The 25,259-nt window shown below is 38.8% G+C and overlaps 1 protein-coding gene across 1 annotated transcript in view; it reads right to left on the bottom strand.

Moving 5' to 3' along the window:
* The window catches only part of prkd1 (protein kinase D1), a 108,609-nt gene that overhangs the window by 56,281 nt on the left and 27,069 nt on the right, over positions 1 to 25,259 (bottom strand). Inside the window, exons 3-19 of the mRNA XM_039603140.1 lie at positions 23,856 to 23,987; positions 23,575 to 23,744; positions 23,467 to 23,490; positions 22,956 to 23,166; positions 21,298 to 21,375; positions 19,649 to 19,850; positions 19,442 to 19,565; positions 18,462 to 18,539; positions 17,826 to 17,993; positions 16,417 to 16,528; positions 15,440 to 15,492; positions 12,207 to 12,279; positions 10,935 to 11,041; positions 8,473 to 8,634; positions 7,730 to 7,828; positions 2,364 to 2,524; positions 1,405 to 1,511 (exon numbers count right to left, since the gene is read on the bottom strand). Coding sequence (XP_039459074.1) covers positions 1,405 to 1,511; positions 2,364 to 2,524; positions 7,730 to 7,828; positions 8,473 to 8,634; positions 10,935 to 11,041; positions 12,207 to 12,279; positions 15,440 to 15,492; positions 16,417 to 16,528; positions 17,826 to 17,993; positions 18,462 to 18,539; positions 19,442 to 19,565; positions 19,649 to 19,850; positions 21,298 to 21,375; positions 22,956 to 23,166; positions 23,467 to 23,490; positions 23,575 to 23,744; positions 23,856 to 23,987 — 2,061 coding nt within the window. The remainder of the gene's footprint in view (positions 1 to 1,404; positions 1,512 to 2,363; positions 2,525 to 7,729; positions 7,829 to 8,472; positions 8,635 to 10,934; positions 11,042 to 12,206; positions 12,280 to 15,439; positions 15,493 to 16,416; positions 16,529 to 17,825; positions 17,994 to 18,461; positions 18,540 to 19,441; positions 19,566 to 19,648; positions 19,851 to 21,297; positions 21,376 to 22,955; positions 23,167 to 23,466; positions 23,491 to 23,574; positions 23,745 to 23,855; positions 23,988 to 25,259) is intronic.

Raw genomic sequence — 25,259 nt, 5'->3', positions numbered from 1 at the left:
ACATTTAGAGACAATGACGGCAACAACATGAGTCATACAGCAGCAGAGAATGGCTTGAACTGATTTCAAGGAAATGTTGGAGTTATTATACTGCAACATAAAACATAATTACCTGTGCTTGTGTGCTGTCATACATGGTGTCATACAGAAAGATGAAACAAGCAATTTATCTTTAATCACACATTCAACATTTCAGTCAGTCTCGCAGACATGAATCTGCCTGTTCAGTCTATTCTAATTTAAAAATCCAGACATAGAAATAAACAGGTATTGGTCTCTAAATTTTGAAGCTTCGGTATTAATGCTTTGGCTGCTGTTTTGTTAGTTTTAGTTACAGAAGTGACTGTATTTGGATAAGACTCCAGAGTGCCAAGTCGTAAGCTAAGGCTAGCAAGCTCTGTTAGCAACTAGTGTCCATAACATACAAGCTAATGACAGGCTAATAAAATACCAAAACTAGACCACTGATTTCTTTGACAGTCTGAACCTTGCAATTATTTTTCTCAGACAATTCCAGTAAAAATGCTTTAGAAGAAACTGACACCATCAATGTCCAGCTCATCTTTGAAACCAGGGGAGCTATCCTCTGCTGGCTAAAAGAATGTAGGTTGAAGGCTTTACTTTTTTATTATGTATTATGCATGTATTAACCTAGCTTGTTACGCCCCTCTGCAGCCCCTATTCTCTTTGCAGTGGCAGTGAAGGAGTGTTGAGCTGTTGCTAATTCACCACACCTTGTCAGGCATACCTGAAGCAGGCTTTCATGGAGGCACAGTAGTCTCTGTCTTAGTAGTACCAGCTATTTTAGCTAATGTGTTATATAAATAATAAAAGGTGCTACATATAATAATAAAACCTCTTCTCATTTAAATTCTGGTGTTAGTCTCTATATTTGTCTGCGGCAACAGACATTTGGAATTATAGAAGAATGAGGACCCAAATGCAGACACGGATGCAGGAGGATGTTTTGAACATCCTTTGGCTGAACAATACTGCAAACCGGTGGAACAGAGAAAACTAACAAAACCTAAACTGGGGAAAACTAAGCATAACACTTCCCTCAGGTGTGGACCTCAGGTGTGGACCAGAACCGAGGGATGAGGAACCGGGAAACACAGGGAAAGCTGACAGAGATAACGCATAGGGAAGACACGCAGAGGTAACACAGACGCACCAGTAACAAGCAGAAGAAAACACAAGGCTTGAGCCAGGTCGTAAAACATAAATGGGGGCTCGTCCAGGATAGTTTGGACATTTTTGTGGAGAGATATATTTACCAATTAATATATGTCACAAATAGATGTTACTCATCATGTCAGATCTTTTTTGAATGAAGCAGGTTTTCTGTGGGTTAGCTTTAAGTCTCGTAGACTTCTGGTTGAGAGGCTCAGCAACATACCATACCTTCTTGGGAGATTTTTTTCCAGGGGTGAGGAGGGTACATGAAGGCTGCATTCTGGATCTGATCATTGATATCTTCATCTTCATTGAAAGGGAACGTCCCACTGAGACTGCAAAAACATGAATACTTTTAGTTTTTGCACATTCATCAGTAATCATTTCATAATAATAGAAATTCACTAAAGTACAGATAGTATCCTATAGATCACGGCTATTCAACTAAAAAGTTAGTTGGGCCAGATTTTCAAACCGAGGAATTTATCTGGGCCAGATATTTTTTTGCAGCCAGTAAGCAGCAGCTCATGATAAATTTCAAACCCACACAAGTGTATTGAAAAACAAGAAATGTTTATTCTTTTTTTCCCTGTAAATCTGGGGACCTCTCACAAATGCACATCAAAAGGTCCATTAAAAAAAGGGAGCTATAACTAAACTTTTTTTTTTTGCACATTTCTAAGAGTTTGGTTTGGCATTTGGATTTGGCGGTAAAATGAATAAGTACTTGTCAGTCCAGGCAGGGTTAAACCGACGGTTTTCATTGTCAATTTTGGACTGAGAAAGACATGCTGTTGTTGCATCATACATTACGATGATAGTTTAATATGTTTACATCACGGTGCATTGTGGGTTAAATATTGGTAGGCTACTAGGAGTTTTGCATTCTACGCTACGCTGTAGGAATTTCAATTTTTAATTTTTTAAAATTAATTAATCTATTTATTTTTTGCGTTTTCTCTGCGTTTCCGCCAGGACCAAAGGCAGGGCCACTCGCAGGTTGCTTCTGGGCCGCATGTGGCCCCTGGGCCGCCATTTGAATAGGCTTGCTATAGATGTTACAACTAAAAAAGGAGAAGGATGAGATAAAGGAAAAAACTCGGACAGAGACAGGCAGAAAGAAGAATAAGATTTTAAACCAAAATCTACTCAGACTATTATGTTTATCAGTAAAGGTCTCATCCTACCTGACATAGATGATGACTCCAACTGACCACATGTCCAGTGAGCGGTTGTAGCCTTTATTTCTCAAGACTTCAGGAGCAAGATATGCTGGTGTTCCGACCACTGAACGCCTGAATGACTTCTCACCAATGATTCGAGCAAACCCAAAATCACACAGCTTCACCTGCAGCAGAAGTAATATAAATTACTAAAGCTGTTAGTAGTGGATGTAAAAGTAAAAGAATGCAAAAGTTGAAGTGATGTGGCTGGTCATTTCACAGCATTATATCTATGGTCTTAACTTACACAATTGTCAGACTGAAAATACTAGAGTATAGCAGTGATATGTAACAAAAACATGAGGTTTGTGACAAACAGTCAATTTTTCTGTGTAGTGTGACACATTCGACATTCATTTTTCTTTATAATGTGAGGCTTATCAGTGTCTTGGACAGGGATTTATTACTCTTTAACCACCTGATCTAACATAGTAACCATCTAGCCAGACAGAAATAGCATGTGGCCAGAACCTGGTGTTAGTATTTAAATGGACGTGTGGATTGATTCTAAGTGTAATGAAGCTACTAAAAGTAAAAAACTGAAAAGAGCCAACATATCCATAATAACTTCTATCTTCCTCCTGAGTGTGAGTGAATCATCCAGCAAAGCTAGCAGCCAACAAAGTTGCGATGAATCATTTCTCTTATGCAGACCTAAACATGCAATCTCACATCGTTGTCTAAATGTATTTCGAATTGTTTCATGAGCAGTCTCTCCTAGGGATGGGTACTGACATAAACGGTAGTAACCAGACCGAAAAGCAGCGCACATTTCGGTGCTTTATTTCGGTACTTTTTTTTTCCTGAGCCAATTCTAGCCAATCATTTTACGTTTCCGAGGATAGTAGGCGGGGCCAGGTACGTACGTTCTTTCAGAGCAGAGCTACAGATTAAAAATGCCGAAGGCAAAGCGATCAAAAGTCTGGCTGTACTTCGCAGCAAAAGATGCAAACTCAGCAGCCTGCAACAAGTGCTTTAAGCTGATACTGTGATACTGTCAAAGGAGGTAACACCTCAAATCTGATGAAACACCTGGCGACGCATAGCGGTTTTTTTTTAAAAGCCAAGAAATGCGCCGTGTTTGATAGCTTGCTGCAAGACCTCACACCGAGCACATCTACTGCGGGTGTGGTGCCTGTTATCGGACCGGAGTTAGCAACATCCCCCAAAAACCTGAAGAGTAGAGTCCTGGCCCCCTAGCCCTGTCAGTGTAGCAGAAATGATGAGGATGATGATGGCAGCAGCAGCCGTTCTTCTCTGCGCGAGTAGCTTAATGTTGTTCGTGTTTAATTTACATTGAGTACGCTAACCACATTATTACATTAATGCATGTAAGGTGAACTAGTAAACACCATCGTGGTTACATGCGGCTGTCGTCTTGTTTGATGGCAGATACTCCCTTCACCCTGGCCAAAAAGGCTAAAATGACCAAAGAAAAAGTGGAAAACAGTTAAACATGAGAGGTTTTTGGACAAAGTTTGTGTTTTTTCCATTGTTTAAGCACTGCTTCCAGCCAAGAGTGATGCCATAAATCCCCTATAGCTGCAGAAAAGGCAATCATTGTTATCTTTTTACAAAAAAAACAGCTGAACATGAGAGGTTTTTGGACCAATTTTGTGTTCTCCATTCTTTAAGCACCGGTTTGAGCACCGTTTAAGCACCGGCACCGTTTCAAAAGTACCGGTTTGGCACCGGTATCGAATAAAACCTAAACGATACCCATCCCTAGTCTCTCCATTCTGATACTCAAATATAGAGACTTCGTTTTGGAGTCTTAATGTAGGAAAAATCAATAACCCTTTATTGAGCAATGAACCATACAAGGTGATCTCAATTGATATCAAAATTGTCTCTCTGTAAGGTTGTAAACCACGTGGATTTATCAGGTTACGTGACATTGTTGCATCTCATGAATCAGCATCTGGGCAGAGCATTTTCAAACTTTCGTGTTCTTCCAGAATTCAGGAAATTCAGTTTTTCACCCTAACCTATTCCCACACCTGTGGTCATAACTAAAAATGGTAGGCTGATGAAACTTGCACATTATATGGGTGAATAGTTATACTAAATGTTGACATATGCATTGCTTGGTTTTGATTTCTAAAAATGAAATTTGATGCCTGAAAATTTGAGGTGCCCTATTCACCTGAAACTATTTCAAGTGATGCAGTCAGATGCATACATCAGATGCATCAACTAAGTCATACTTTTGTTTTTAATTTATTTTTATTGAATATAACACATTATAAATTAACTTATAACTTTTAGCATAGTAGAGCTCAGTAGTCACAGTGCCACAGTGATCTAGCAGATCTTCTAGTAGTAATAAGAATGATGCATTACATAAAACTGCCTTATATTGTTAGCTATATTGTGTACATTAGTTATATAGACTAAATAGAACTGTAACTGACCGTTTTGTTCAGCTATGCCTACAATATCTCTCTTGCTCCCAGGCGTGTTAAACTAGTTTAACATACTTTCTCTTTACTGACACAGACATAAATCTGATGCCAATTACCTCAACTGATTCTGAGAAAGATAAAAAAGAGGATTTTGATAAATGTCATATTATTTTTTAACATGTATTCATTTGTTTATGGCAACCGGCTGACACGCAAACGTTAACGCATCTCTTCCAAAGGGAGCTAGATATTTGCATTTTGTTTGTTCCCTGATATTTCAGAGGAGCAGGCTGTGCAGATGATACACAGTAAGTATCATGTGAGGAATTATGAGCCAAACAGCTAAATGATGCATCACTAGAGTCTGTCTGACACTAACAGCTATTTCTAAAGACCGAACACTGAAGGAAGCTGCTAATAGTTACACTGACAGCTAATGGAGTGTCTATGTCCAACTTTCTTTGCTCGCATCCACAAATACTAATACGTGTGCGTGTTTTGTATTTTCTGTTTCTATCACTGCATAACTTCACTCTTTCTGCAGCTCGGAACTCAACACACATCATTTTTTTACTACTGTTGTTTGCCAGTGTTGTCAAGACATGCAAAAGTTTTCTGTAGATAATTCAGATAAAATTAGAAATCAGAAGAATTCTGACAGAACATTTAAACAGCTGTACAAAAAGTTGCAAGATATTAATAACTGAGACTTTGAAGCCTTTAACAGATTATTTGCATAAGACTGAATAAAGGTAGTCAATATTATCTAAACAGTGGAGGACCTGGGTGGAAACACAACATCTATTTACAGTTTTTTCTGATGGCTTGAGCACATTTTTTGTAACTATTAGCTATTTTTGCAAAACTCTACACACAAATAAGAAAACTCTTCACCCAATCAGCAAAACATTGTAGTTTTCTTGTAAAAGCGAATAACCTTTGCTTAACTCACCACACCTTTGTAAAAATGGTATTTTTGTATCAGACAGTAAACACAAGCCATCAAATTAATAAGCACACAATGCACCAACTACACACTGATGGTATGAATAAAAAACACATCTGGCTTTTGCTTTCTCTGTGCACAAGGTAGGCCATGTCAGATTGAGGTCATACTTCTGTCATAGGTCCATAAACATAGACGGATCCAAACTTCAAGTACTGGTGTTTATTCACACACATCAAAACAAATACAAGTGTTTATTTCCAAGTATAGGATTATTTGCAATCACCATATTGACTATATGGGTTTCTTGGTCTGCAGTGAACATTCTTCCTCTGCCCCCAGCATCTGGTCGTCTAGCAATTCTGTAAAGTAACAATTTCAGTATTTTTACATCTATGGTATTGTTGTTTCTCATTGGCACATGGCAGTGCTACAAATCTTAGTGCAAAGTGACTGTACTAACCGATTCTCATTTCAAAATGTCCTTATGATGCTTGCTACAGTGTAGCGGCTCGAGTTAGGCTGAACCCGTTGGCCAGCTTCCCTCAGGGTCACTCCATGGTTGATTACATGGTCCACTATTGTAGCTCTGATGTCATCAGCAATTCTATTTCTTACTCTTCTTACCCTTCCTCTCCCCCCTCCTCGTACTCCTCTCCCCCCTCCTCGTCCTCCTCTTGCTCCTCCTCGTCCTCCTCTTGCTCCTCCTTGTCCTTGTCGTCCTCTTCATCCTACTTCTTCACCTCCACGTCCTCTTCCTCGACCTCCTCTACTTCTCACTCTTCCTGCTCCCTCCATTGTACTCCACACACAGAGCTTACCTGTATTATAGTGCATAGGCTGATTGCAAAGTGAACTAATTATCTAAGGAAGTTTTCACATGTGACAGTGTGCCAGACAGTTGGCAAAATAGTGTAAATAATGGCCGTAAATGTGTATAGTTTTGCTAGGAGTGCGTTGATCATTTGGAAATTGAGTGTCAAGCAGTGAGTTGTGTTTACAGTTCTGCAAAAAGAGTGCTGTGCAGTGGATTGTAGCTACAGGTTTGCAAAGTGTGTGTTACAAAATGGCAAACTGAGTGCAAAGCAGTGTTTGTGCTTTTAGTTTTGCAAACTCGGTGAGTGGTTTTGCTATAAGTATTAATAGTTTTAGAATTTGTGCTATAAGAATCACAGTTAGGGTTTAAGCATTCAGAAAAAACTGTAACAGTCTCACAAATATCCTCTTCAGCCTTAGCAAAAACATCTACTTGACAGATCAGTTCTATTACTATTACATATTGTCATGAATAATATGCAGAACCAAGGCTGAATCATGATAGAGCACCTGCAGCAACACACCAGCAGCTGAATTGAGAAAAACAGTGAGTACTGATGAGGATACAGGGTTTAATGTTTAAAACATTATCTAAGTAATACTCTCCATTTCAGTCCACCATACAATGCCCGAAAGATCAGTTTTGTGCCTTGCTTTCCCAACTGTCTTCAGCAAGATCAGGTTCAGAACATGCTTGCTCTGTTGATCTGATTGTAGGATTATAATTGACAGATAGCCCATCCAATCAACTGACTTCTTTTGCAAGTGCCTGCCTTTTTCGACTGAAAACTTTCCAGGTTCTTTGTCACAAACGCTTCAATCAACTGGCTCCTTTCAATGTGGAGGAGTAGTGAGTCTACTCTAACCCCATCACTGATTGCAGAGCTCTTTACGGGAGAGGCCGCTTGTATCCGTGATCTCGTTGTTCTGGTCATTACCCAGAGTTCGTAGATGCAGAACCACATGGATTTCGTAGATACCAGATGCACTGGTACAACACCCACATCACTGCAGCCGCAGCCCCAATCTGTCTGCTGATCTCCCACTCCCCTCGTGAACAAGACCCCGAGATACTTAAACTCCTCCACTTAGGGTGGAAACACATCTCCATTTGAAAAACAGGTACTGTCCAAGCGTAACAAATAAACACATAAACATACTACCTGGGGGAAAGAGTCTGCAGAAGCCAGCAGGACATTTTCAGGTTTCAGATCACAGTGGACAATGTTCTTGAAGTGGAGATGACGCAAAGCCACCAAGATCTGACAGTGAGACAGAAAAACACAGATTGCATTTGCTATAATGATGTTGGATCTCTTGTCAAAAACTCAATGCTAATGGCACAAGTCAGGCAGTAAATCTATGCTAGGGGAACACTAAAATACTATGATCAAGCCATAATTCAATTCAATTCAATTCAGTTTTAATTTCAATTTTAGTCCCCAATCAAAAGTACAAACATAATTACAAAAACATAATACAACATAACACAAATGAGACTCATTTACTGTCTGAAGTTTACAACCCATTGATGTGTTTCTCCCCTTAAGAAGCTCTGCCAGGCCTTTACTGAATCCATCTTTAGTTACTGCTGGTTTGCGAGTCTCTGCCTTCAGTTTTGTTCTATTCATTGTCTTTCCCATTGTCCATGTGCACAGTGAAGTGTCTGATCAGTTTTGTATCATTTGGCTGAATGTGAGCAGAGATTATAGACCTATACAATCAGAATTTATCCAGTAATTCCTAGCAGCAGTAACATGATTATTAAACACTAGTGCTATTTGTCCTGGATGTTGTCACTGGGTTTTTCTTAACATAGGCAACATTTATGGACCCAAACCTTTGTGACTTTGTTTTTACAGTTAGGGTCAGACAGTGTGATGTTATAATTGAGGGAAAGTATCACCTGTGTCACCAGGAACTTTGTGATCCTCTCAGGAAGTCTGCCTTTCTCACTGGAGAGGATCATCTCCAACATGTCTCCGTGAAGCTTCTCCATGACCACAAACACTCGCTCTGGTGTCTCAAACATACAGTCCAGGTTGACCACCCCTGGATGGTGCAGGCTCTGAAAGGACAAGAGAGATCAGTTTAGACAGTTTAAGAACAGATTACAATCTGTATGAAATGATTTTCATACAGATTGTAATCTGTATGAAATGACGGTTTAATTAAACTGGAGTACAGATTAAGATGAATTGTGAATAGAGTAATGCCCACACCTAAATTTAACGACACAAGCGCCTTCTTCATTTTAACCCTTGCATGCTTTTTGGGTCAAATTGGACCTGTTTTGTTTTTTGACAGCAGAAGAACTAAGTGTCATTCTTTTAGTCTGAAATTTGATGGCTTAAAACTCAAATATGATATTAATAAAACATTTTATACTGTTTTAAAGGTGGTAAAAATATTTGTACACTGAGACTGTTTCAGTTTGACTGAACGAAAATCAACAAATTTGAGGATTCTTGAAACTCTAAAAATGTACACACCATGTCTTTGTAACATTTTTAAGGGACAGTGATAAGTTCAACAGTTACCTTGACACTGTCACAAGAACTGTCTGTGTTCTCACTGCATGTGTCTAGGTTTCAATGACAGGCACCTAAAGGTCTTTGAAGTGTAATGGGGGAGTCTCAAGACAGTGAAATAGTAAAACAGCACAGGACTGATCACATATGATGCACATGAGGAACAGAAGCCAGACCTCAGAGACTGCCATGACACAAACACAAGATGTACCAAAATAATCTAACATGTTACAGTCTTTTATCCTAATCTGAGATTAAAACAGAGATCTAATAAGGGGTTTTACATATAAGTAAATATTAGTATAAAACATATTCATCTGAGCTGTGAATTTAAGTGTGAGGACATCATAACATCAAGATTTTCTGTTCAAGAAATGCCTCACCTAATCTTCCAAGATGAAACATGAAGAGAGCTCTGAGGCAGCAAGGGACTCTTTGCATGCAAAAGTGACACCATCTTCCCTGCGTGGGAGCTTCAGCAGCAGTGGCAATAGCAGCACAGCAATCTGAGCCTAACCCCGATCAACACGTCACACAAGAAGCCAACACAAGGAGACAGAAGGGAAAGACATGCAACTTCTGCTCTGCAAAAGACGACTGCGAAACAACGACAGCGTGCTTCAAACGTGGGAAATACATGTCTACAATACAATCTTGAATCCCACAGATGCAAGGTTTCCCACCATTGCTTTGAATGCACTGACTGGTTTGCAATAAGCCATTGATATGGAATACTAATAATCACGATGTTACTTGTGAGTATTTTTTTTTTTTTTTTTTTTTGCTATTTTCACTTTCAATAAACTAATATTTAAATTATTATGGCTATTATGTTGTCATTTTTGGGAAACAGAGAGCATAATATTGTGTTATCGTACATGTATTTGATCAAGAACAAGTGCTCCTGCTTCTCTCCCTGGGAGGTATGGTGGGAAATATATTACTTCTTTACTTGTACTTCCTGTCCTGGCTCACATTATAATTTATATTTAGCAAACCAAAGCAAAAACATGATGCTCATGAGATGAAGACGAGAGAGCAGGATGGGTATAGCGCCAGGATGTTGAGCTTAAGCAGTGCCGGCATGACTTTGCTAAGTGAAAGGGATGAAACACACAGTTCTGATAGATGAGTAGTGTGTTTATATAAAGGAATGCCACAGCATATATTTTGAAAAAAACGCTGTCATACTGTAATATGTGTGGGTGGTTTATGTAGACACTGCAGTTGTATAAATGAGTGTGCTTGTTTGGTTCAATGATCCCATCCAGCCAGTCTGTGAGGAGCTCTGGTTGTTCCAAGCTCATAGACATTACTTTATGTCACTTTAGAGAGGATAAATCTGTTTTGGGTGAACATGATATGACTTTATACAATAAGCTTAAGTAAATGTGCCAGTATACACTGAGCACAGCTGTCTCTCTAAAATGAAGAATGTTAAATTGTATCCACTGTACTTTGCCTCTTATAGAAATAACGTTAATGATTAAAGATTCAAAGATCCGAAAGCATCCTCACCCACCTCCCTTAATGGCTACAACAAGCAATCAAATAAAATGCCAAAAAAGCTGATATGGACCCCAAACGTAGCAGGAAGCCATTTCCCAAACAGCTCCAGTCTGCTGAGCAGCCAAGCAGAACAGATATCAGCTGAGGTGAACTCAAGTGTGTTTTATGTGCAGGTGTGTGTAGCAGCAGCGGCGGCAGAGCAGGAATATTTTCAGATGTCACACCCCTACAGTGTTGCCACGGTAATGAAGTCGTTCACAACAGGAAATTTCACTCCCTGCCAACAGTATCCTGAGCAGCATGGATGTGTGTGTGTGTGTGTGTTTACCTGCAGGATGGCCACCTCATTGCGCAGCTGACTCTCCTGTTTGGTGGGGAAGCGGAGTTTGTCGATGATTTTGATGGCAACATCTCGGCCGGACTTCCTGTGCTTACCTGCGTGGAATAAAACCCCAATCTGCATCACAAACACACTCAGCTGTTCCAGAATGTAATTAAAGCAACAATTTGAAGAACCTGAATGTGAGATGGGTTTCATGAGTTTAAATACTGTAAATGTAATATTCTTCAGTATTCTCGACTTCTGGAGTGTTAGTCAGATAAACTTCGACATCTGACGAATGTTTCAAAAGTTTATCTTACCGTATATCCTCCAGGATCCTCTTTTAGTGGGAGCTTTTCTTTACCAACATAATCATTATTAATATATGTGTTCAAGCACTACTGTGAATACATAAAGTTCTACATCCTTATGGTCTTACTTTTAGTATCTTCAAAATGTAACCACATATCTGTGATATGGGTATGGTGTTGGGAAACACACCGCCAGCCAAGCCTCAGCTAAGGAGGGGTGTTGCTGGTTCCCTGAGATAAAGCTGCAGTGATTTCTATTACAGAATCGTGTCTTTTTGTAATCCAGAGTTGCATGTGGACCTGGCGGTCACAATTACTCCCTGATCTTATCCTTTGCTTAAAGATATTTCTCAGGATTAGTTAACTTTTTAAACATCAGGCACCACAGATGAAATTCCAAAATTCTTTGCAGTTTTACGTCAACAAACAAAATCACTGAACTTTTTCCCTGCACTGTGTTTCACAGAGGTTACATTTAATCTTAATGAATCGGGCTCTTTGTGGCACGTTTTACCTTTAACCTTTTCCTGAATCGTGTTACCTGGCATCAGTTTCAAAATGTGCTGATATTTTTCACAGTTTCAACCACGTAAATGAATTACGCACATGGTTTTGAAATGACTGAATTTCATTTCTATTTACATTTCCTCGCTTTTGTGAAAATAGGAATGTAATTTTTTTTTGTTATTTTTGTTTGTTAATCACAAACAACAGAAATGAATTGTGGTTAAGTTTCATGTCAGTAATTGCCCAACTGATTTTTTGTCTCACTCTCTAAATTAAAACCAAGTAACATTTCTTGTCTTTTTAGCTGTGCAGAGTCTCATAGACAAAGAATGTGTTCCACAGGAGAATAAAGTCACAGAAAAAAATACATTTACATGTATTGGAAATAGAAGATTCATTTTTTTATGCTGAAAAAGAAAACATAATGCATTTGGTGGAATGTCTCAAATTCAGGTTTTACCTCCATACACAATGCCAAACTGTCCTGAGCCAAGAACCTCGTCTGGGAAGATTTGATACACTGAGTTGATGTCCTGGAAAACACAAAACACAGTCTGAGTAGCAATTCATAAATCATCAAATGGGGTCAAAGAAAAGGGTCAAATGAAAATGAAATAAATGACTGAGACCAGTGTAGCAAAGCCTAAACCCCCTGCCAAAGGATAATGGATGCAGGGAGAGGCTGAAGTTCAAGGTGTCCAAATCCATCAGCCCATGGAGATAAAAGAGCTGGTTGCAGGGGCATGCCACCCTGAGGATGGAACTTAAGTTTAATGTTTTGTTCTCAGTCTTTTTACAAATGGATGCATTAGGAAATGCTTGTTGGGCAATGGCAGAAGTTTTGAAACCAAACATAACATATGCAGATCCGAAATGAGAGGCAGGGAACTAAAAAAAATCCTTTAGTCTAGTTAGCAGACACCGCCACTATGACGTCACCCATTGGTGCTTTTACTGAGGGCTCTGGTGTTAACATCACATGTGACTTTTGCCAATTGGAATACAGAATAGGTCCATCCTGAAGCATGACCTTCTTTGGGATTCTGTTTGACTATAACGGGGACTGAAACCTACAAAAGAATAGTAATAGAAAAGATAATAAATAAGAAAAAACTTGAAACTACTGATTGAGACCATAAACTCATTGTCCTCATTGTATCCTGGGGTCATAGATCAAATTAAGTGCCAATACAACTCATTTTAAAATCGAGAAGTTTCCCCACCACCTACTGGGAAAGAAACAATGTCTCAGTCTCAATGAACTGGTCCCACCCTTCTTAACTAAACATTTACAGTCCGACCACAGCACTTAGGTCTACAAACCAACTATACTGGATGTTCACTGAGCCAGCCTTAAAATAGAAGTGACAGAGCGTCTTTGGTGTCAGCCTCTAATCTTTGGAACCACCTACCATTGCACGTAAGAGCTAACCCACTCTGTGATTTGTAAATTGTGATTAAAAACCTACTTATTCTCTCTGGCTTTCAGCGCTAGCTGAGCCGGGTATCCTAGCTTTACTTTGTAAACCCTGTTTGTTGTTTTGATTATGTCATACTGAGGCTGTGTATTTTAGCAGATATTCGTTGTTAATTTGGTCATAATTTGTATAGCTTGTATAGTAGTTTGCTCTATTGAGTTTTTTGTTTTACATGTGCTACAGAAGTAAACATTAACTTGACTTACATTTTCACACACAGGAGATACTGTAGGTCCTTTTTTATATAACGTCTATGACAACAAGTTGTAAAGCATTCTCATGCACTCGGGGCAATAAAACATACATTTCTCAGGTTTAAAATAGACTGAAACTGCAAGTTTATGCAATTAAAGTTTCAGGTCATGGTTAAGTTCCCTGAATGGAAAACTGCAATGAAGGAAGGCAAGGGAGGCTCACAGAAAGTGGGTTCAACAAAAAAAAGTGAATGCATCAATTCATCACCTGTCAGAGGAGATTTCTGGAAGAATTTTTGGTACAGAAAGCCTACTGTGCACCTCTCTCAGTGCAACTACACAACGTCAGTGATCCTCCACAGCTTTGACACCAAAGCTGCAAAATATTTTCTCCTTCATTTGTCTGTAATTACGTCTCCTTTTTCTCCCCTGTTAGCTGACAGCCTAATATCACACCTCAAGCAAAGAGAACAGAAATACAATATTATAAACTTCCTCCCCCTTCCCCGAGCTCACTGCCTAATTACCATCGTCACCATGGAAACCGTTTGGCTGAGTGAGTAATCACAGTAATCTCCATTTGAGGTGTTTGAAGACGTGCTCACCTTGGAGACGGCGAGGTGCACGTCTGCACAGAAATGGGACTTGATGTTCTCTGCAGTTGCATTTCCATGCAATGCAATGAATAGAAAAATGAATAGAATTTGCAGATATTGGAGCCTCATGTAAATCTTTTTGATGTAAATGTAGTGTTTCAAGCATAGTGACACGCTCTGGGAATCTCTGCAACATGACCCAGAAGTCTTCAAATGCAAATTAAGCAGAAAGTGACAGAAAGCAGAAAAAAAGAACTGGATGGAGGTGATTTGAGTATGAACAAGATGCTGTGTTGTCTGTCAGAGGTTGAAGATGGGGACTCTGTTTATAAGTGTGGGTATACAAACAACATGTCCTGATGCTGGTTTGAGTGCAGTGTCAGTTGGAGTGCCAGGAAACAAAGTGTGAATGAAAGCATGGTCCTGATGTAACATCTAATCCAGGTTTGGGTCATCCATGTAAAATATTAACTGTCCAATATCGTCATGTCCAGGGGAACACACGTACTACCACATGACTTCACTGACTGACTATTAGTGGAAGCTCAAGTGAAACCTCGGTGCAAAAATGTCTACCTGAAAATCTCAAATGTTCAGTCAAAGAAAGTCAGTGTCTCATTTAAAATTAGACAAAAACACAATATGCACTCTCGCCTGATGAAGATTGTGACATGCTTTGTTTGCCCTGTGAACTCGTAGATCTTGAACGAAAACTGTTGCTTTCTTTAACTCTTATATACAGAGCAGGAATCTGCAAGGAAGTTTATTTGCCAGTGACATTCTGCACTTCAGTGTTTGTCAGCTTTATTAATTTGATCTTAAATAAAAATTGGTTGGTTCCCTCACTTTGTGACATCACTTTTCTGACGGCTTTATAGGCTAGTTTGAGGTTAGTTAAGGAATCCTCATTGGTTAAGAAATCGACAGACAAAAGTCATTAGTCTCAAGTCTCCAAACACCAAGACAGCAAAGGTGAAAATGCTCACCACAAGGCGTCATGATGTAACTTAAGGACTTTACTAACCAGCGGGTGACATAGAGATAGGCGGCCATGTCAGTAGTTTTACAGGGTCTTGGTATTCTGATGTAGTCGATGTTGTCATGGGTGCATAAATGTCTGAAGCAAATTTTAAGAAATTCCACTGAACAGTTTTTATTCACGTAGAGATTTTATTTTGCCCTCAAATGCCAGAAAACACTTTACATCTGAATTAAACCTTGTAATTTGGTTCAAGAAGAAGAAGCTTCTTTAAGCTACACCCTTGTTACAAGGGGTCACCACTGCAATGGATGGCCTTACTTCCTGTGTGTGTGTGTGTGTGTGTGTGTGTGTGTGTGTGTGTGTGTGTGTGTGTGTGTGTGTGTGTGTGTGTGTGTGTGTGTGTGTGTGTGTGTGTGTGTGTGTGTTTGTATTTTTTCTCTTACCACATTCTCCTGGATCTGGCAGTTGGAAACTGAAATACTGATTGAAATCTCCTCTGTTAATGAGAGACACAACCAAGATTAGAATTAAAAAAACGGGATGACAATTGTCCCAAAAAGTGAATTAGCATCCTCCTGTTATTCTGGGCTCTTTACCTATCAATGTGAAGTTGACTGCTGTTTTGATTTTGCACTGCATGAGTAAAAAATCGTCTAAGAGAATATACATTCTGAAACTCATTCTTTCAGTTGTAATGAGATTTTTTTTCATCAACATCAAAAGTACATATTTCAGCAGATGCACATCTTTCTGTGAAGCAAAAACAATAAAAACAGGGCATCTGTAAAAGGATATTAACTTGTTTGCTCTAAGCCACAATATTTGTGTGTATTAGAAATAAATGTGATAAATGTGAACCAGTTAGCGATCTGCTAGTTGAGACACATTTCTTTAGTCATAAAAGGTACTACGACCACACTGAAGTGTTAGTCATGATGGTTTGACGTCAGTGAAGTGCCTGAAATATCTCTGATGGGTTTTGTGTGGGTGTTGTTGGCCCTGAATGGATCTGAGACTCTCCGGGAGAATTCAGTAGCAACATGGATACAAATACCTGAGTTGAAAGAAAACATACATTGAATTTGTGATTTATCTGTTCCAAATAGTCTCTGGCTGGAGACAAAATGACAACTGTGCTGGAATTACTTTAATGTGGTTGAGATGTGGAATAGTAGGTGTGACCCTGTACATGTATACAGCTTTGAGACTTCAACTCATTTTTTCAATGAGTGGCTAAGATTGTCTGCTACTAGTTCATCACTTAATTTGTTGAAGTCAAGTGGTTGTAACAGCTATGCAAGCAAATTTTTATTTGAACTCCCTTTAGTTTTTTTGTTAAAAAGGCACAAAGAAAAAATCTTCAAAAAATGCAAACTTAGACATGTAATATTAACAGGCCAATAATATTACAACAACGTACTGTGTCCACTGCGGTGGGAACTGTGGCAAATTCCTGTAGAAACTGCTGGCATCAGAGCATGCTGGATGGCCATTTCCCACATTCGAGCCACATCCTGCCCAACACCGCTGACCTGAAATCACAATTCTGGTACTCACAATTTGATTCAGTAAAAGGACTAGATGTTACAATCCCTGATAATACATTGCTTCAAATGGAGAAAATCTTGAGGGATGGGTGTTATGAGGAAAGGCAGCCCAGAAACTTTACCAGCAGCACACATCGTTGTGTGCCTCAACTTTCGGTCTTTTACCCAAGCTAATCTGCCATCTTTTCTTCCTTGGTTAGGTTTAGGGATTAGAGATCTGATCTAGATTATCATATTAAAATTTGGGACACATCGTCAGTAGTGGACCTTGGATTCATCGGGTCTTTCAGCCATTATCACTAGACACCCTCCTCCAAGGAGGCCCTGCCAGGGTTGATCAGGCCCCAGAATGTGTCACTGGTTTATGTTAAATTGTTATTTCTCTTCTTCTTTCTTCTGTTTAGTTTTCTATGGTTTATTTTCTTCTATCTATTCACTGCAACAGACATTTGATAAACTGTGAATTTAAATCTTACATGTAAATGTGAGTTTTTCAAAATTTGGAAAAACTCACATTGGTGTCAGCACAAAATTTTGATCCTTACATGATGTGAATGTATGCTTTTTCAACTTGAACGTGAAGTTACCAGGCAGTTTAGTGTATGCTAAAAAGAAGTTTACTGGATGGTGGAGTAGTGTAGAGTAACTGTGGTATTCGTGGTCACTGTTAGGTTGCATTCATGGTAGAAGAAATCAGTTTGAATTTAAGCTCCTATTGTCTAGAGTAGCACATATAAGCTAATCACACCTGCCAAATCCCACTTTAACCCCTGACTACACTCGTTCTTCTGCATCGATATGAAGGGAAAGTCACCCATCAACAATGTAGGCAATAGTGCATGTTTTCTCTTTTTTCTTCGCTTGTGCTCTACATAACAGATGTTCAACCTGAGTAAATTATATATGATTAAAATTTAAGTTGAAATAAAGTTTATATTCTTGTATGTTAATATGTCACAAGGTTCAATTTCCGTTGCATAAAAAAGATATAAATGCCTTCCTTTTTACTTTTGTACTTTGAATACTTTAAAAATAAGTACTTCAACTTTTACTAAAATGCTTTTAAATTGAAGTATCCATACTTCTGCTTAAGTGACAAATGTCTTTATTTTGCCAACTCTGACGTATTTGATTTAAGACTTTGTTGAAAAACATTTCTCCTTAACGTGTTTGTATGATATCATGCAAGCACATTAAGGATGATATCAAATCTATCAATAATATCAAATCTAATTATGAGCTTAGAGATGCTATTTTGCATCATATCATATCTGCATCTCACCAGAATGCTGCTGCCTGTCACAGATGATTCAGGTCTCTGCAGGTTCTCTCCAACATAATAAACCAGTGATGCCGTGGCGATCTCAAAGCAATGAGGATTGGCTCCATCAGGAAGCAGAGAATAATTCTGAGCAGGCTCCAGAGACAAGATTTCAGACAGAGGGATTTCCTGCAGAGAGGATGAAGTAAAGGGGTCTGGGTGGAATACAGTTTACAGTATCAGCACCAGTACACCATACATGATGTACCTCCTGAATCAGTAGTTGAGGGGTGTGCTGTGTTGCAAGTAATTTACATTCATGGCTCTGGTTGGAGAGATGCTTTCTATCTGTCGTGCAAACCAATAAGACTGTCACTTTGTTATTTTATGTCTTTTAAGATAATAAAAACTCTCAGACACTAGAGCTGGGTAGGGAAATATGAATTAACATACATCTCATACCAGTAGAGCACATTGCTTTCAGACTGCTGAATTTAGAAAGTAGAATAGGAATATCAGGCCTGTCTCAGCAGACTAAAGGCTTGAATTCAAAAAAGACTACTACTGTAAACTTAGCAGTTAGTCTTTAAAAGACAGGCACACCTGCAGTGATGAATTAGGAGCAACAAAGAAATGGCTGGAAGGTAGTGGTCTTACCTTGTAATATTTACTTCCTGTGTCGTTCTGAAACAGCGTAATGCATTTACTGTCTAGCCTCCAGTAATGTCTTTTCCTCTGAAACATTGCAAGAGAGAAGAGGAAGAAAAATAAGGGAATACCACAACGAAAAAGAGTGACATTAAAGAGCAAAACAACTGAGGAAAGAAAACAGAGCGAATAAGTATGAAGCAGACAAACAATGACAACCTGTAAATACCTCTCAACTTGTTTTAACACTCACACAGCTGAAAAATTTCAGAGCAGCAACACATCCTCAAACCACAAGTGGCAGTTTTCTCAGAAATAACTCTAATAATTTCATCTTGCTTCTATTAGGAGTGAGCTTAACATTTATTATTTCTCACTATTTGTTTCTTCAATATTTCCTACAAGTAAAACTATCTCCGTTATTTAAATAGGAAGAAGCACAAACACTTAAGACAATCTTTGCACAATTCAAAGTGTATATTTGTAGTAATGTGTCAAAGAAAGTTGGAAACAGCACTTTGATTACAAAGTAGTGAAATATCTGCAATGTGTTTTGTCCTGTTTCTGAGTCCTCTTATCCTTCACTCAAAGACTCCAGAAACAGCATCACAACTGGAATGCTTGTTCTTGAAATGTAATGAGAATAAACAGTGGTTTTCCACATGGTTCAGGTCTTTTTTTAAATAATTTATTTATGAATTAAATTATAATTCTAAAGTGTACCCTGTTTAAATAATTAGGAAAAATTTAACAATTACACGAATGCTCCCCAGGGTGCTGATTGACTAATCATTAGACTGATTATATTTTAACTGAGAAGCCACTGTTTCATGTCACAAAGACAGAGGAATCGGTGGAATTTAAGGAGTAGATGGCAAAGCTAAGACTGAGGCAAAGCCTGATAACTTCCAACCAGTGAAAAGAATGACAACAAAACAAACTAATGTGGTGAGGTAAATAGATTGTTAAACATAAAAAGAAAGATGTACCAGAGTGTCCTTGCTGGTGTAGTGGACCATCCAGCCCTCTTTCATCACATTGCTGCTCTTCCTCTTTGTGTGTTTGACAGACTGGACAACTCGCATCAAAGGAATGTTGTTGCTGGTGGAGGGGCTTTAAGGGGCACGAAAAAACACAGCCTCAGAAACATCTCAGTGCTATATATTTTTCTTTATGTGTAATTGTTATTTGCATACCTGATGGCTCGGTTGGACTCATCTAGGTCAGGGTCGTGCATGTCACAGAGATCGCTGGGTCCTGCCTCTAGTAGCAGGCCACTCTCTGAGGCCAGTGCTTCATCCATGTCATCCAAGAGGCTACCCCCTCTGTCAATATCATGATCATCAAGGCAACCCTCCACCATGAGGGCATCCGATTCTGCACCTGGGCTCAGAAGTTCTATGCAACCATAAAATAGATTAAAAAAATAAATACATACATAATGTATTATGTATGTATTATTAGAGTTTTGAAATTATATTTTCATTTATTAGAGGAAAAAAGCTACCCAAGCCTACAGTGCCCTATGTGGAAAAGTAATTAAACCTCTAAACCTAAACACTGGTGGTGTGACCCTTGGCAGCAACAACTATTTTTTGCATGAATGGCCTGTTTAAAGTCCAGAACCTTCATTTTGTGTTTCTAAACCATTCAGAGGTGGACTTGCTAATGTGTTTCAAATCCTTGTCTTGCTACATAATCCAAGTGTGCTTAGCTTCAGGACAGGAAATGATGGCCAGAAATTCTCCTTCAGGATTTTAGGTTGAGAGCAGAATTCAGGATTTCATCAATTGAAAGTCATTCAGATCCTCACTCTACTTCCACCACGTTTAACTGTTGGTCTTGCTGTTTGAGTTTCATGCCAGAAGTAATGGGACACAAACTTTCCAAAAAGTTCAGCTGTCTTGTCAGTCCACAGAATGTTTTCCCAAAAGTCCTGGGGAATTATTAAGATGTTTTTTGTGGCATATATGAGAAAAACCCAAGTTCTTCCGGAAGAAGAATGGGCTAGGAGTAATCTAGTTCAAGAGCACATGCATAGTGTTGTGGAGGTCAAGAGTGTCAGACACTATCATGAGTTTAAAACTAGATTGAAGGAGTGACGTTGACTGTTATGATTGAAATTTTAGTATATTCAGCGACATGTAGAGAGTGTCCCAGAGGTGAGAGATAGAAATGTATATGAGGAGTAAAGGGCTGATGAGGTGTTGGGAAGGTATGATGTAAGGAACTGCAGAAGAGCAGGTAGCAGTGGTGAACACATACTTTAAGAAGAGAAACAAAAGGTGACGTATAAGAATAGAGGAAGGTGCACAGAGGTGGACTTTTTGTAGAAGGTGTCATATACTAAACTGGCAATACAGTCTTAGAAGAATTTTGGTAGGCCAGCCACTTTTTGGAAAGTTCACGACTGTTCCAAGTTTTCATCAGATGCTTTGACATGACTTTAAACCATTCATGCTCAAAACCTTCCAACATGGCTGATTTAGAACAATTCTACAAAGATGTATGGGCTAAAATCTTTCCACAGCAATTAATGACTCATTGCGAGTTATTGTAAATACTTGATTGCAGTTTTTTGACCAAGGGAGGCTTAGGTTGAGAGGCAATTACTTATTCATATAGGGCCATGTAGGTTTAGCTTTTTTTGTTTAATAAATGAAAAAACAATTTAAAGCATCATTTGAAAACTACATTTTGCATTTACTCATTCCCATGTTTTTTTAATTCAGTCTCAAGCCTGATTTTTTGATTGGGTTTGCGCATGTTGTAGCGGTGGCTAAAGTAACGCTCTGTGTTCATACAGTACAAAAACAAAGAAATATGTTTGTGTGTTGGTAAGTACCTCCATTTTTGGAAACTTCTCCCAGGCAGTTGTTTGGCACTTTTTGCGCACATCGTTTATGACAATTAAATTTACAGTCTGAGAGAAAAACAAGAAAGAGGAACATTAGGCTCAGGAAGAGGCTTTGACATCAGCTCCATAGTAACTGTTCAAAATCTTAATACAGATGAAGATCACATGATGCAGTTAAAACTCCAAAACGGCTAAGTTACACTATATTGCTAAAAGCATTTCCTCATATGCCTTTATGAACTTGAGAGACATCCTATTCTTAATCCATAGGGTTTGATGTTTGATGAACCTTTGCATTCTTACACCTTGGCTCCCGATCCCCACACATTCATACCAAAGGTGTTCTATCAGAATGAGGTCAGGACTGTGTAAGCCAGCCAAGTTCCTCCACACAAAACTCACTCATCCATGTCTTTATGGTACTTGATTTGCGCACTGGTGTGCAATCATGTCGGAACAGGGAGATACAGAACTGCATCATCAGAGGTCTCGAATGAAAAAGAGGTACAACATAATTTCTATAACTGAGGCTCTAGAAACTATCAAACAAAGCTCTGGTGACTAGGATGGTGAGCGATATCAAAGAAGCAGAAACCAAGACAACAAATCACCAGTTCTCCAAAGATCCATCCAGGGTGTACTCTAAGCTACAAGAGAAAAATGGCACAGGAACAGACCTACCCAGAGCTGAAACTGAACAATATTGGAAGAACATCTGGGAAAAAGTTGTGTCACACAATACAAATGCTAAGCAACCTCCCAGCAAGAGCCAGTCAACATCACAAAGGCAGACATCCAACAATGAGTCTCCAGAATGAAGAGCTGGATCACAAAAGTGACTTTTGGCAGTGCCATCTTCAGCAGCCATTGTTGAATATATCTACTATTCCTCCTCTGCATATCCAAACTGTGTCAACTTTATCTACAAACCACTCAACCTGAGCTGACCCCCCCATTTGCTAATTTCTAATCTTGTCTGTCCTGGTCAGTCCCAATGAAAATCTTAACATCTTCATTACTCTACCACCACCAGCTTGGCCTCCTGTCTGTTTGTCAGTGTCACCGTCTCTTAACCATACATAGCAAGTCTCATAAACATCTCATAAACTTCCCAATCACTATCCTTCTGTCACAAATCAGCCCTGACATTTGTCTCTAACAGCTCCTCCCACTTGCACACTCTTCTTCACCTCTCCTCAACACTGCTTTTGCTGCCTGGGATTTATCCCAGGTACTTAAACTAATCTACCTACATTATCTATACTCTATATTTTAATAGTACAATCAGTGGAGTCTTTATTTAACCAGGTAATGTTTGCACACATTCAGTATTCAGTCTATCTGCTAGTCCTTTTACAGCAATATTACATGTAGGACCATGGTGAATCATGGATCCCATTATTCTGTATTACACTGTATTACAGTATCTAATGGTTACATTAACAAGTAAACAGTAAACCTACTGGTACTTTTTACATGGTTGAGGTAAAGAAATGTCTCAATGATTCTGAAAGTACAAGGTTTCTTTAAGCATCTTAATGCAAAATGTTTTGGCCACAAGCTGTGCTACAAGCAGAGACCATTTTGAGTTTAACATCTAGAGCTTTGAAAAACATCTACAGCAGGTTTTCAGAACAACAGCTCACCTTTGCACTGCAGGCCCTGCCTGAAGAGGCCTTTGAGCAGCTTCTTGCAGTGCTGGCAGACAGTAGGCCGGGTGTAAGAGTGAATCAGGAATGTGTGGGGAACTTTGACTTTTGACAGTAAGATCTTGTCAAGCTCAATGGGACGGCCAATATATGATTGTGAACTGGATCGCCGCTCTCTACCAGGAAAGTAATCTAACTGGTTCTTCTGCTGTCAGGAGAAACAAACAAAACATTTTAAAGTTTTTCAGGATTTTCTAGTTTTTGCCTGTAGACCTATTTTCCATGATAAGTCACACTTAAAATGATTCATTATGGAAGCAGATTTAGTTAGAGTTTGGTTTCTTAGCTCTGGGGTTACCGTTGCCTGCAAGAACTATATGATAAATAAACTAACAGATGGGAGAATGAATTGCACAGTATAATTGAACTTGGCTGCCTGTTCACTATATGCAATAAGTAAAAGTGACCCTAGAGAAGTATTTCTATGTAAAAAGATGGGAGGACTTACCTCCATGCTAGGACTGACTGGAGACTGGACAATAAAAAAAAGAACAAAAAAAGTTACTTTAACATTTCTGAAAAACTGTGTTCCACAGGTCTGTGCTTTTGTACTGACCAATAAAGCATCATCACTGTAGTGGGGAGGTGAAGGCTCAGCAGAGAGCGGACGGCCGATGTTGATTATCCCGCCTGTCAATGAGACATTGGAGGGACGACGCCTCCTCACCCCGCTGCAGTTGTTGGGGATCTTAAAGGCACAGCGCTTGTGGTAATTCAGACCACAACCTGGAGAAAAGGATAGTGTCTCTTTTTAAAATTTTACCTCAGCCATAATATTCTCATGATTTCATCTTATGGGAGTAATGTTTGCACCTCATGAGTGCTATGATATTTTACCTTCACATTTAAGTCCTTGGCGTACAAGTCCCCACAGCATTTCCCCACAGTGGTCACAGAAGGCTGGTGCTCGGTACGAATGGACAAACAGGCAGTGTGGACGAATCTGGAAGTCCTCTACTGTGGCTGAAGCTGTAGAAAATTATAAGATATAAATGAATTCCAACTACAAGTTTTTGTGTTTGTCAAGTAAGCTTATATTTTTCCAAGGGGTTGATGCATGTAACAGAGTTGTAGTTGTAGTAATAACATAGCAGTATAGAAGAGTCAGCTGAAATGTAAATCTAAAATAAAACCAGTGGCTTGAGCTTAAATTTCAGGTAAGGTGTAAACACGACAAAAACAACAGCTGTTGCTCAGGAGGTGGCAAAAGTTTTTCACTATTAAGAAGATCGGTGGTTTTAGTCCCTGACACTTACAGTGCACACATAAAATTGTCCTCAGGCAAGTAGAACCTCAAATTGCACTTGTTGAGGGGAACACATTACACACTAATGAATGGCTGTACTTCTGCTTCAGAAATCATATTACAAAAGTTTTTCAAATATTTGCAAAACAAAAAAATTACGTGAAATGTATGCGCTTGAGAAACTGAAATGTCAGTACACACTGTACTTTCATATTTGTGTTGAACTGTTTCAGTTTAAAACAAAGGTTAAAAGGAAGAATAAATATATTCTTTCTTAAACATTGTTTACTTCTTTGTGTATTAACTAAGGAAGTAAAAGTGGCAGTTAAAAAAAGAACTGCAGATAAACCTGGAGATTGAGTAAAACATGGGTTAAGAGTTACTTGAAAACATATAACATAACATAAAATGTAAAACTTAAAGTAGACGTGGAATAGTGAAGACATATAGTCTGTGAATACACTGAAATTAATGGGGTTTAATCATAAGAAGCTGAAATGTGAGCTGGACTGTATGCTGTTACATCACCTGAAATCCATTTTCATATGTCAGCTATGAAGTTTTCAGCTGAAGAGAAAGTGTCACTTCAAATGAAGGATAAGCATAATTTTTTAAAGGGGTTTTTAAGATAACGACCTGAGATGTACCTGAGTCAGTGTAAGCAGTGAGAAGAGTTGAAATGTTAAAATGGACATTATACATTATACACACAGTAAATGTGATGTTGTCTGCTGAAGTGTCATTATACATGTCAGCAGTGAAAGCAGCTGAAGTGTTGCACGAAATGAAAAAATTTACTGTTCTTTAACAAACGTGTTGCAGTATTTAGTGATGAACTCTAGCGATGAACTTACTGCTATTGTACCATAACTATCAATACTCATGGTACGTAGTAAAATTATGTTCAGTGGTTTAGTGTAAGGACTGGAACCAGTTACATTTTGAAACTCCATTTCTGACATTATACATATGAGTTAGTCCACATTTCAATAAAC

The sequence above is a fragment of the Oreochromis aureus genome, linkage group 19 (assembly GCF_013358895.1).
Source record: "Oreochromis aureus strain Israel breed Guangdong linkage group 19, ZZ_aureus, whole genome shotgun sequence".
Classification (NCBI taxonomy): domain Eukaryota; kingdom Metazoa; phylum Chordata; class Actinopteri; order Cichliformes; family Cichlidae; genus Oreochromis; species Oreochromis aureus.
Note: the sequence above shows the minus strand (reverse complement) of the source record. Positions and strands in the feature narration are given on the sequence as shown.